Source organism: Oryx dammah, unplaced genomic scaffold, assembly GCF_014754425.2.
Source record: "Oryx dammah isolate SB20612 unplaced genomic scaffold, SCBI_Odam_1.1 HiC_scaffold_21, whole genome shotgun sequence".
Classification (NCBI taxonomy): domain Eukaryota; kingdom Metazoa; phylum Chordata; class Mammalia; order Artiodactyla; family Bovidae; genus Oryx; species Oryx dammah.
Genome location: NW_024070205.1, coordinates 17033680 through 17047540, shown reverse-complemented (window position 1 = coordinate 17047540; position 13861 = coordinate 17033680). Strand labels below are relative to the sequence as shown.

At 40.8% G+C, this 13861-nt stretch overlaps 1 protein-coding gene across 1 annotated transcript in view; it reads left to right on the top strand.

Annotated features, from left to right (window-relative positions):
* Positions 1–12832, top strand: part of NPL (N-acetylneuraminate pyruvate lyase) — a 45030-nt gene extending 32198 nt beyond the window's left edge. Inside the window, exons 10-12 of the mRNA XM_040263844.1 lie at positions 2453–2537; positions 7064–7103; positions 10830–12832. Of these exons, the coding sequence (XP_040119778.1) occupies positions 2453–2537; positions 7064–7103; positions 10830–11014 (310 nt within the window). The 3' untranslated portion in view covers positions 11015–12832. The remainder of the gene's footprint in view (positions 1–2452; positions 2538–7063; positions 7104–10829) is intronic.
* Positions 12833–13861: the final 1029 nt, after the last annotated feature.

The window sequence follows — 13861 nt, the reverse complement described above, 5'->3', positions numbered from 1 at the left end:
GTTGCCCTTCTTTGCCACATTCTCAGTGAAAATGAATTAAGTAGGTCTTAGCACTTTGGTGGGCTTCCCTGGTAGCTCAGCTGGTAAAGAAGCTCTAATTCTACCAACAGTATCTTAGACTAATCACTGGATTCTTAAGAGTAACCAGCAAGGCAGGAGGTTCTTGAAATTCAGAACAAGGGTGTTTTCCCAGTTTCTCACACAGTAACTCAGGATCAGAGAAGTTTTTATCTTGTACTGGGAACAGCAAGTTCTTACCTCCTCCTCCTCTAATGCAGGAGACCTGGGTTTGATTCCTGGGTTGGGAAGATCCCCTGGAGAAGGGAATGGCAACCCACTCCAGTATTCTTGCCTGGAGAATTCCTTGGAAAGAGGAACCTGGCGGGCTACAGTCCATGGGGTCGTAAAGAGGTGGACATGACTGAAGGACTAACTTTCACTTCTTACTTTGTTAGTAACTCAGTCACTGTTTTAAGAAGCAGCTGTTGCAGTTAGTGGTGAGGCACACAAGCTGAAAGCGTGCATAGAACTTCTTTGTCAGAAATTACTTGGTTACAAATAACAGAACTATTCAAACTAGCTTATGTGAAAGAAGGTAAGTTATTGTAAAATACTGGGAAATTTCATACACCCCACGGGGAGGGAATACAGTGAGGTGTCAGAGAAGATGAGAACCCCAAACTGCAAAGCTCTCAACTGCAGACTGTTCTCCATCTGTGGTCTTTGGACATCTCTCTATCTCCCTTCTCTTCAGATGGGCTTTCTCTGCATGCACGTGGCCAGTCATGGTGCCTGATTGGGGCATTTCAGGCTGTCACTAGATAGCACTGCCAAGCCAAATGTCCATGTAAAGCCCAATCAGTTGCAACTGGGAGGGGAGAATCATGTGGCCCAATGTCTACTCAGCAAAAGGCCCTGGGACATTCGATTGAGCATGTCCACTGCACATGTTAACCTAATTCATTAGAAATGTGCCCGCAAGCAGGTTGAACTATTTATATTAACTGAAAGTGTATTTTTCTCCCCTGTGGGAAAAGTACAGGGGAAGCAAAGTGATAGCTCATAGCATATCTTGGTGAGCATGGCTTTGATGAAGAGTAGTTGAGTTGGATAATCTTAATGGCTCTTTCATCAATCCAGGATGCCTGAAACAACCATTGTCACACAGGCCATTTCTATTGAGGAAACCTGAATGCCTGGATCTGCTGATCATGGAAGTTCTTTTTAGACTTTTTTTTTTTTCTGACCTTCATACTAGGCATTTTTATTCTATCAACATAATCTGAAGGCAAAGTACATTTGGTTACACTTCATTTCTTCTTAATCATGATCAACATTCCCAGACCCCTGAGACATTCATGTAACATATTGTGAACTCTGGTGTTTCACATCTGCAAGTAACTTACCTCAGCAATTATATTTTATTCTTCCCTATTTTACTACTGGGAGAAAATATGAATTTCACATTCTTGGAATCCCTTGTATGGACTCCAGGTACTACATATTTGAGGTACCAACAATATGCTCTTCCCGGTACAACAAGATAAAACCCTTCTCTGATCCTGAGTTACTGTACGAGAAACTGGGAAAACATCCTTGTTCTGAATTTCAAGAAACTCTTGCCTTGCTGGTTTCTCTAGGAATCTAGTGATTAGTCTAAGATACTATTGGTAGAGTTAGAGTTTCTTTTTTAAGATGGCAAGAACAGCTTATCAGATCAGATAACTCTCACCTCTGTTTTTGTTGAAGTGTAATAGAAGGCAGTACAAAGGGATGGAAAACCTTCTTGACAACTCTGTAGCCTTTCTTTGAGGCATAGCATCTTCACGGCGAAACGGAGACCACATCTCCCTCACAGGGTTTTGAGAGGATCAGACATGGTTTATGTCAGGCAGTGAAATATAATAGTCAATGAGAGGTCTCTCATATTATTATTATAATCAGTATTAATGTTATAATTAGAAACTAGTCCCTAGGTAGCATGTAACTTGACAAAGAATTGAGGTAATCTGCTAGGAATTTCCCCTTTTACTGGGGTGCTCCATTCACCCTGTTCCTCAGCTTAAGGTTTCTAGGATGTACTTTAGACATTGCATTTTATCCACAGTTCTTATCTAGCATTGCACCTCTGTGTGTGCCCTGGGTCAGGTGTTGCCCTCATTCACTCTTTGCCAAATATACCTCTGTCTTTCACTTTTTTCCAACTCTACCTTTTTTGTATTTTTCCTCCCTTTTCTTCATTCCCTTTAGTGTTCGCTGTCTCCTCTGCACTGCTTAGTATTGTTGGAAAATTCAGAACTAAAGACACCTGATCTTTTAATAGATTAGGGCCCAAAAATAGACTTCTGGAAGGCTTGGTATATTTTTCCTTTTAAGCTTCAGAGGGGTTTGTAGAGCTGGGTCTTCCCGCTGAGTTACTGATCCTACAGTGTGTGCTGTTTTCTCTTTCTAGTACCTATAACTACCTGGGAAAAAAGACAAAGCAGATGTTGGAGGCTTTTGAACGAAAAGACTTCTCTTCAGCTCTGAACCATCAGGTTAGCTTTCTTTTTCCCTCCTTAGAAGTCACAGCCTTTTTTCTTTCCCACTTGAGAATTCTTATTCTCTCTCATCAGCATTCCTACCATGCCTGCCCTCTTTAAAATTGCCCAGCTGCTTCTTTCTGTATTTTCTGTCTTTATTTTTGTTTAAAACCAAATCTGCCCCCATTGTCCACGCTCCCTACATGTCTAATCAGGACAGGCCCCAGACGGGAATGACTCCTTTCTGTTCCTCCTAGAAATGATCTTATTTTTAATCTACATTCAAAGTGTTTTTATGACTGTGAAATAATAGTGATGGGTTTCTGGGTAAGTGACCACATGCCATCCCCTTGAGAACTTCACACTTGAGTCACCAGAGTATATAAAGAAGCTATGAAGCTGGTGACCCAAAAACAGGAGACTTTATCCAAAATCAGAGCAAGTCAGTCTCCTTTGCCCTGGAAATGTTGCTGAGAACTTTATCCACCAGGCAGGAAACGAGAGCTGAGTAGGTGATCCAAAAGGAAGACACCAACTTTGAAACAGGAAGAGGAAAGCATCAGGAACTGGTGTGTCTCAGGGAAGCCCCCTGGGGGAAATGGTGGGGGCTGTCAATGTTGCAGGGAGGACAGTCTCACAGTCTAGAGAAGGAAAAGCTTCGCCAAAGGCTAGAACCAGTCGCAACAGCTGGTAGTGTGTATACTTTAGGTAAACAGAATAAAGTGGAAAGAAAGAGTCAGCACAACAGAGTGACTTCTGGAAGCCCTAAGAGGTCCAGGAACTTTCAGGATCATAAAAGTGACCAAGAGGAGTAGCCAAAAAAAAAAAGAGTGGGAGTGAAAGGCATAAGCAAGATCAGAGCAGGTGGTTGGTTCCAGTAAGCTCAGATAGGGATCTTTTGAATAGGACAGGCCACCATCCTGTCCTAAGAACGGACTCACTGGGAAAGACCCTGATGCTGGGCAAGATTGAAGGCAGGAGGAGAAGGGAAGGCCAGAAGATGAGATGGTTGGATGGCATCACTGACTCGATGGACATGAGTGTGAGCAAGCTCTGAGAGTTGGTGGTGGACAGGGAAGCCTGGCCTGCTGCAGTCCATGGGGTTGCAAAGAGTTGGACATGACTGAGCAACTGAACTGAACTGAACTGGCCACCATCAGGGCAAATCAGGAATTACAGAACAGAAGCCACAAAGCATCCTGAAGGTTAGAGGGGTGACCTCAGCTCTAACCAAGAAGAGAACAGGAGGAAGCAGTTGCCAGCAGTGATTAAATACATCCCTCCTGGGACTTCCCTGGTGGTCCATTCCTTAGGAATCTTCCTCGCAATACAGGGGCCATGGGTTAGATCCCTAGTTGGGGAACTGAGATCCCACATGCCACAGAGCAACTAAACCTTTGTGCTGCAACTGCTGAGCCCATGCCACGGGGGAAGATCCAAAGATGGAAAGAAAACCCTGCATGCTGCAACTCAGACCCAATGCTGCCAAATTTAAAATTTATTTTAAATTTAAAATTTAAATTAAAAAAAATTTTTTTAATACATCCTTAGCCTTTAGCCCTGAACATTGAGCCAGCCTAAATCTACTTCCTACTTAAAGTTTAAAACAGCTTATTTAATATTTATCTTTGTTCCGCCTCAGACCAGATGAGGCTGAAAGCAGGCACACCATAAGGACTTAGGAGGCTATGTCACCTAGATTAAGCATTGGCAGGATGTTGGTTTTAAACTAAGACATGAAGTCTGAATTGTGCAGACTCATGCCCTCTCTTTTTATTTATAATTTTCTTCTTCCTAAGTTTTTCCCAGAAAAAAAGTGTTTCTGAAAATTTCAACCTGTTCTGAGCTGAATGGTGGGAAAATCATAGAATGGTGTAAACCATGAAATGGATGCGAGATGGACCCTTCCATTTAGTGGTTTCTTTTATGGGTTGACTCAGCTTCCATCTCCATTCCATTTTTTCTTTTAGTCCTACTCAAATAAGTCATCTCTCGTAAAACATTATTAGGAAGGAGTTTAGTTCATCACATTCTATTTTTTCTTACAGAAAGCCAGTGTGAGTGGGTCTCATTTACGTATTTGTTAATATACCAAGGGCTGAACTGATGATTTCAATAAAGCTGGTCTCTGCCCTAAAGGAGTTTGTAGTCAAGTGAAGAAACAAACAAGTAAAAAGTTAGGGCTAAACTTACTCATTCTCATAGATTTAAATGCCATCCATTATATTTACAAAGTGAAATGATGCATACACAAAGATATTCCTTATAACATTGTTTATAATAGCAAAAGATGAAAACAGCTCAAATATCCACCCAAGGAGACGGTTAAATACATTGTTGTTCTTTAGTCACTAGGTTGTATCCAGCTCTTTTATGACCCCATGGACTTCTCTGTCCATAGGGTTTTCCAGGCAAGAATACTGGAGTAGGTTGCCATTTCCTCCTCCAGGGGATCTTTCTGACCCAGGGATCGAACCCATGTCTCCTGCATTGGCAGGTGGCTTCTTTACCACTGAGCCACCTGGGAAGCCCAAAAGACAGGTGGGCACAGCTTAAAGGGAAAGGTCCCACCGCTATGTTTGAGTTATTTAATGGATCTATTTACAGCCCTTTAAAAGTTTTCATATGCACAGGTGTTAAGAGATCTCTATGATATATTAAGTGTAAAAAAAAGCAACAAAGTAGAGACTTTTGGGGTTTTTTATTTTTATATATATTTAATTTTATTATGAGTAGCTAAGGCAGTGGCATCCCACTCCAGTACTCTTGCCTGGAAACTCCCATGGATGGAGGAGCCTGGTAGGCTGCACTCCGTGGGGTCGCTAAGAGTCGGACATGACTAAGCGACTTCACTTTCACTTTTCACTTTCAAATTGGAGAAGGAAATGGCAACCCACTCCAGTGTTCTTGCCTGGAGAATCCCAGGGATGACGGAGCCCAGTGGGCTGCCGTCTGTGGGGTCGCACAGAGTCGGACACGACTGAAGCGACTTAGCAGCAGCAACATTGTTAATGAATGGTTTGATTAAATTATTTCCACTGAGCACCAAGCTAAGACCAGGTTGGATAGGGTGATAGTGAATAGGAAATAAAAGCTTAGAAGAGAAGCAAAGTAGAGACTTTTGAATGTAATGTGCCCTAGTTTGTGTGCCAGGAAAAAAAGAACATGTGCATATACGTTCTTGGTATTCAAATTTTATTCTGCATGGAATTTTTTATTGCTTGTATACAGTTGATTAAGGGCTTCCCAGGTGCCACCGTGGTAAAGAATCCACCTTGCAATGCAGTAGATGCAAGAGACACTGGTTCAATCCCTGGGTGGGGAAAATCCCCTTTAGCAGGAAATGGCAACCCACTTTAGTATTCTTGCCTGGAAAAATTCCCATGGACAGAGGCACCTGCCAACCTACAGTCCATGGAATCACAGACTCAGACAGGACTGAATGACTAAGCATGCATGCACACACATACAATTGAGTAAAACAACATAAAAAGCAAATGTTATTGAAAATGCATCTCTATTGAAAATAGTGAGATGGATGGGGATCTCTTCTTTTTAAGAATTTGCTTCATGAATTTGTGGACGAATATCCTTTAATGCTAGAATGAGTTACAGTTCGGCATCAATACTACTTCTGGTTTTTGTTTTTATAGAAATAAGTTCTGTGAAAGCATGATCATATATATTAGTAGATAAGAATGGAAGAAACTTTAAGCAGCGTCCCTCAGTTCTTTGAGCAGTTTTTGAGTCATATGCCATAAATCACAGAATGCTTGATCATTTAATGATTTTCAACTGACAGTGTGAATCACAACATTAAAGGCAATGTTGAAAGGAAAAAATTGAAAACCCTATGATTTTTAAGAGGACTTGTTATTCATTAATTAGAGGAATCACTCTGTCAGCTCTCTTTGTGGATGCCAATACCAACATTTGATCTGCTTTATTTGATTCCAAGAGGTGTCCCAAGGCAGTGATATAGGAGGTATGTCTTTATTTTTTCAAAAGTAGGAGAAGAATTGTGAAAGGGGAAATAGAAAAGGACAATCTACACCTCCATTATGTGTGAATCCTCTCTTTGATCAATTTTAGAAATAGCACTTATGGAATTTGAGTATCTAGAAATTGATTTCCATAAATCAGCCTTGGCCGAGTGTCCCCAAGGTGTCTTGGAAAGTAATCCAGAAGTTAGAGCACCCCAATTTGGAAACAACTACACTAGCTGGTAAGCTTGTCTATGTAGCCTGGATGGGTAGAGGTTATCTTCCCCACCCTAACTCTGTATTGAACCATTCCTTCATTGGAGCTTCTTTTCTTCATGGGCTCGATTCATAAAGCTTATATATATGGAAAGATCCTACCTTATCCTAGATGGATCTCAACCATCCTCACTTGGCTGTTTTTTTCCATTCTGTCAGACCTACACAAAACTAAGATGTGCGGACCTTTGGTTTGAGCTTTCTGTAATTTGACCTCCAAATTCTTTAAATTGTTACCGCGGTTCAGTAATACTGACTGTAGATTTGTTTGTTTCTTTCTAGTTTTGTATTCAGAGATTTATCAACTTTGTGGTCAAACTAGGTAAGTTTCCCTCTTTGTCTGCTACTCGGGAGAGTTTGGGGGCTTCCCAGGTGGCACAGTGATAAAGAATCCACCTGCCAATGCAGGAGATGCGAGAGACTTGGGTTCGATCCTGGGTTGGGAAGATCCCCTGGAGCAGGAAATGGCAACCCACTCCAGTATTCTAGCCTGGAAAAAAATCCCCTGGACAGAGGAGCCTGGCAGGCTACATTCCATGGGGTCGCAAAGAGTTGAACACGACTGGGCAACTGAACACACAACACTGGGAGCATTTCAGAGAAAGTGATGAAGGACTTTCAGAGGTTTCAACAAGAATACCTTTTAATCAGTTGTAAGCAAGGTTTTATCCCTAATGCTAACTTTCAGAGCCAGTCCTATAAAATGGTGAAGTAAACCCAGTTGGAAGGTCTTGGCACCCTTCTGCAAACCTCTCTTCATCTTAGCACTTTACTCACCTTCCTACTCTGCGCACACACCATTTTTTTACCCCTTTTCTTCTAAACCATCAACACTCCCTCCCTTCCCTTGCCTCTGCTCCTTAAAATTCTACTACCACACTATAGCTGATTTCAGCCTAAGTATTTGGAAGAAAGCAGCTTGAATATAGATCTTACTAAACTGTGAATGACTGACAGCTCTCCCAAGAGTATCTGGAATTTAAAAGTTTATTAACACAAGTAAGCTTGAATGGATAGAGGTTTGAATAACATGACAATGTAAAGTTTGAGGGAAATACAGTGAATCTGAGTAGAGAAACTTCTCCACAGTCTCCGAAGTCTTGTCCCGTAACAAATGACAAATGCCACCATTCACTCCACTTCTGCAAGAGCTTGGCCCTTCCTGAGAACCTGGGTCAAGTCCAGGAGAAGTTTCAGGTTTTTCTTGGCAGACCTCCTCCCCTTCCTTTCAGAGCCTTCTGCCTCTTCCTGGCAAGTCCTCCCAAGCCCTAGGCACCTATTCTGTATTGCGTCCCTCATTCTCACGGGTCTTCAGCCAGCTCTCTTTATCCTTCAAAGACAATGCTTCCCATTTGCTTTTCCACTTCGATGATTTTGGTCATATTTGTGTGCCACCAGTACTAATGGACTGGCCACAAAGTTCGTTCTGGGTTTTTCGGTAACTAGAAGGAACTTTTTGGCCCACCCAATATTGTTAGCTATTATTATTCCCTTGTCCTAAACAATACTTTTCACAAAATCATGGGTTGGTATATGTTCCTAAGGTGCATAAAAGTAGATATTGAACTACTACTAGTTTTTCCAGTTTTTAAAGAACTAAACGTTTACCTGTATGTCTAAGATCACTTTGCATACCAGCGGTGATACTGCAAAGGATTTTTCTTCCAGTTTTATCGAGATAAATTTTACATACAGCATGTATAACTCTGTTTCTGTCTTTATTTGTTGTATTTTAGATTCCACAGATAAGTGAAATAATATAGTGCCTTTTTCTGTCTGACTTATTTCAATATCATTTAGTTCAATACCCTCTGGGTCCATCTGTTATAAGCTTCAAGCTTTCAGTTCTTTTTTCAGTTCAGTCGCTCAGTCGTGTCCGACTCTTTGTGATCCCATGAACCATAGCATGCCAGGTCTCCCCGTCCATCACCAAGTCCCAGAGTCCACCCAAACCCATGTCCATCAAGTCGGTGATGCCATCCAACTATCTCATCCTCTGTCGTCCCCTTCTCCTCCTGCCCTCAATCTTTCCCAGCATCAGGGTCTTTTCAAATGAGTCACCTCTCCGCATCAGGTGGCCAAAGTATTGGAGTTTCAGCTTAAGCATCAGTCCTTCCAGTGAATATTCAGGACTGATTTCCTTTAGAATGGACTGGCTGGATATCCTTGCAGTCCAAGGGACTCTCATTCCATTGTATATAAGAGAGACTTAATAAATGTGATAGCCTTATCGTGAAGGTAGCTCTCCCTCTCCCACCATTCATGATAAGAATAGGAGGGCCACTTGCATTTAGCAAAGTATATTCTATGTATTTAGCCAAACTAGTATTTTCCTTCCCAATGCTCAGTTGTTACTGACTGTAACTGTTACCTTAGGAAAGGAAAGTTACTGCTCATACCTTTAGTCTAAGAGTAATAGCCAGTTAAGAAAACAAATATCGTCCTGTGCCATATTCTGGATTATTTCCTTAGACCTACCTTCAAAATCACTAATATTATCTTTAGCTATTTTCTACAATTTCATTTCACTGGTTATATATTTTTCATTTCCATTATTTCTTTTTGGTTATTTCTTCCAGATGATCCCATTCTTTATATGTCCTTCTCTTAGCCTATGGCTTCTATTCTCAAATATTTTTATCTCTGTGAAATTTCTTTCAGAATTTTGTGTCATCTTTTCTCAGGATGTGAAATTTGTGAGTTGTGTATTTGCTGGTTCCCATGCAGCTTCTTTTTCCTCGTGTGCTTTGTGACTTTTAACTCTGAATTCATCTTCAAAGACAGTTGTTTCCTGGGGAATTCGTTGTACTCCAGGTTGTGAGGTGTCTTATCAAGTGATTTTATATCTGCCTCTGCAAACACTTTAGTTTCATCAGTTCTGACCAAGTCTTTAGGTATATTTTTTAGTATGGTTCCTGTACTAAGCACATAATATAGATCCAGCATTTATATATGGCACAGGCTTGGGATTTCTTTTACTTCCTTTTCCAGCCATGGACTTCCTGGTGGCTCAGACGGTAAAGCATCTGCCTACAATGTGGGAGACCCAGGTTCAATCCCTGGGTCGGGAAGATCTCCTGGAGAAGGAAATGGCAACCCACTCCAGTATTCTTGCCTGGAAAACCCATGAACGGAGGAGCCTGGTAGGGCTACAGTCCATGGGGTTGCGAAGAGTTGGACACGACTGAGTGACTTCACTTTCACTTTCCTTTCCAGCCACAGCCCTGGCAGAAGTCAGGCTCCCTTGCCTCTTAGGAGAGTTTTTCTTTCTTTGTTTGTTTTAGTTTGGTTTTGTTTTTTCTATTGCTTTTCATGTAAGACTGACTACCAACTTTATACTGGGAGTTTTAGTTCCACCTCCTTGCTGTATACAGACTGAAGGCTTTATCTGGCATTGCAACCCTAATCTAAAACACTAGCACTGAGTCATAAACTATTACCTTAATTAGTGCATTTCCCAGGGACTTCTTAGATGTGCTGGAACTAAATTCTGTCTTAGTGATGAAGTCCTCTGTCTTTCAATCCACAGCGGTACATCCTTGAGTAAGATTATCCTCATGGACCATTGGTTTCAGCGTCTCCCTACCACTTTGACCTCTTTATTCCTGATACCTCTTGTCCCTCCGTCTTGCTTTTGAGGTTCACTTTGAGTCTCACTTTGTTTCATTTTATAATTTATCAATTTGTTAAAAAAGCTTTCAGCATTTGTATGTGTTCAGAGCAGGCCTAGGGATTTCCTAAGGGGCTTTCCAGGTGGCGCTGGGGCACCCCACTCCAGTATTCTTGCCTGGAGAATCAATCCCATGGACAGAGGAGCCTAGTGGGCTGTAGTCCATAGGGTCGCACAGACATGGACACAACTGAGGCCACTGAGCATGCACGCAGGGATTTCCTGCATCTGCTCAATCTGCCATATTGACAAAAATACCCCATCTTTTAGTTCCATTTTATCCTGTCCTAGGAATCACTGTAAGAATATGATCTCTTCTCTGGAATGTTTGTGGCAAAGTGGACCATCCCAGCCATGTTTCCTGTTTATTTTTCCTAGGTTTTGGAGTGTCGCAGACCAAAGCCATCATGACTCTTGTCTCCGGGATTCCAATGGGCCCACCCCGTCTTCCACTACAGAAAGCCTCCAGGGAGTTCACTGATAATGCAGAAGCTAAACTGAAAAGCCTAGATTTCCTTTCTTGCACTGATTTAAAGGATGAAAATATGGAAGCTTGTAGCTAGTATCTGTCAAATCAGGGTGTGTACATTGAAATATAATGCACCTTGAATACAGCATTTATTTCTCAAAGAGTTTTTAGATGAGCTTGAACTCAACCTTCCTAGCAAATGAAATCCTACAGCAGTCAACAAGTATTTAAATACCTACTATGCTCTTTTAAAAGTTTTAATTTGTGAAAGTGCAAAAACTTCAAAAGGAGTCATAGCCCTAAATCATTCAATATTTCACAAAATTTTTGTAGAGAAATTTTTGCATATATGGATGAGATCAAATCAAGAGGAAAACTGTACTTGATTAATTCCGTTTGCCTTCAGGAGCTCCCATTATCTTAATTCCTGGTTCTTAATTCTGTTTTAAAGTTTTCTAATTTTAAACCACTACAATATACTTTCATTTTAATAAATATTCATTTGTAATCTTGGACAACTCTGAGTGATTGCATTTAGGCAGATATTCTAATTGTAATGCCAGATTAATACAATGTAACTCAGCTATGCACAACTATTAACATATCACTTCACTTGGCTGCTCAGTCTAACTCAGTATATCTGCTTTCAGATTAATTACAGTGTCACAATTTTCCCCAAAAACTTTGGGTTAGGTGAAGACTTGCTTCAGTTACTATAACTAAAGGGCTCTTTGGGTGTTTTTCACATAACAAAGGAGAGGCCTTCCACAAAGATGAATTCATGTCTCTACTTGCTGCTGTAGAAAGTGAAAGTGAAGTCAATCAGTTGTGTCCGACTCTTTGCGACCCCATAGACTGTAGCCTACCAGGCTCCTCTGTCTGTAGAGAACTTCTTAAAGCTCAGAGTTTCGCAGAACCAAAGATCTCTCTGCTCTGGGCACTGCAACTTCCTCCTTTCCTCACTAGGGAGAAAGTGTCCCCCAACAGTGCACTGAATTATTGGAAGTGAAAACCAGAGTCCCTTCTGCAGTGAGCCCAGCAGCTACTTACTTTCATTTTCCAGTTGCATTTTCAAGCAGTCACTTTTCAATGATAAAAGGTTTAGGGAGGACCCAAAGATCTCACTTTAACTTTCTCTACACAACCTCTTTACTTTTTTCTTTCTCTGGGATGTATAACTGGTCTCTCAGCCTCCTCTGTAACAGACCCAGGTGTGTGCTTTCTAGCAACAAAGTCTGTTGATGGTTAATCCTTAATGATTTTAAACTTGATTATCCAATCTAGTAACTACCTAGGGTTTTATTTTGTTGCCTGATTAGTCTGCAGAGGAGAAGTGTTTGAAATTCATAGCAGTTTATGCTGTTTTTTAATTTTTTTAATTAACAAGAAAACTTGTTCATAATGAGAATTTGAAATGAACAATGGATTCAGTTATCTTTGCTAACCCTTTTAAAAATTGACTGGGTAGGTAACAGTTGTTATATTTATATATCCTCGCTCCTTTTACTGACTCAATGGACATGAATTTGAGCAAACTCCAGGATACAGTGGAAGACAGAGGAACCTGGCAGGCTGCAGTCCAGGGGGTCACAAAGAGTCAGATATGACTTAGTGACTGAACAACAGCAACACTCCTTTCTTGCCCAGGAATAACGCATACTGTTTCCTCATATTTCTGTCTTCTTTAGGAATAAGGTATCTGAATTAGAAATTGAACCACAGTTGCTTATGTGAGCTTATATTCTACCTCATTGAAACTTCTTGAAGTTAACAGCTGTTAACTTCCTAAAAGAAGAAAAGTGAGGTTTTTTGTTAGTGTTTGTTTCTGAGCATGTCATATCCCTATTTAATGATACTAAGGCCAAATTAATTTTTCAGTGAAAATAAATACTGGCTATCCACTAAGCAAAGAGCTCTGTTTTTCTTGTTTTGCTCATCTGAAATTAGCACTTGGAGAGCTTTTAACATGATTAATGAGATCTTGTGAACACAAAGAGAAATATGATGGTTAAACAAATGACCAAGGCTGAATTTTAACTTTGTTATGTTGTTGGGTTTTTTTTTTTTAATAATTTTTATTTTATTTTATCTCTTATTTTTGGCTGTGCTGGGTCTTTGCTGCTTTGCACATGCTTTCTCTAGTTGCAGTGAGTAGGGGCTACTCTTTGTTGTGCTGCATGGGCTTCTCATTTCAATGGTATCTCTTGTTGCAGAGCACAGGTTCTAGGCATCCAGGCTCAGTAGTTGTGGCGCACAGGCTTAGTTGCTCCAAGGCCATGTGATATCTTCCTGGACCAGGGATTGAACCTGTGTCTCCTGCATTGGCAGACAGATTCTTTACCACTGAGCCACCAGGGAAGCCCCCAGTGTATGTTCTTTATACATCAGAAAGAAACATTACATTGCTGCTAAACCGCTAACTCAATAGCTGGCAAAATAAAGTTGAAAATGATACAAAACCCAAGAAGTGATATAGAAATTTGCATTTATTATCATCAGAGATCAGAATCACAGTTCCACTCTCAGATTTTTTCCTAGGTTGCAAACTTTTGACTGTGCTTCGAACAGTAGCAGATGGGGAATGGAAAATATCTACAGACTCTTGAATGATCCATGTATCATGGTTTGGAACAGTGGCAAATACAATAAGAGAATGCCTTTTGCTAAGTGACTTTAGAGGAACAAGCAGGTCAAAGAGACATAGATTTTAAAAAGTTACCATCACTGAAAGATTTGAAGTATTTATGTGTTTATGGGGCCTCCTTATATGTGGAGTACATCATGAGAAACACTGGGCTGGATGAAGCACAAGCTGGAATCAAGATTGCCAGGAGTAATATCAATAACCTCAGATATGCAGATGACACCACCCTTATGGCAGAAAGCGAAGAAGAACTAAAGAGTCTCTTGATGAAAGAGGAGAATGAAAAAGTTGGCTTAA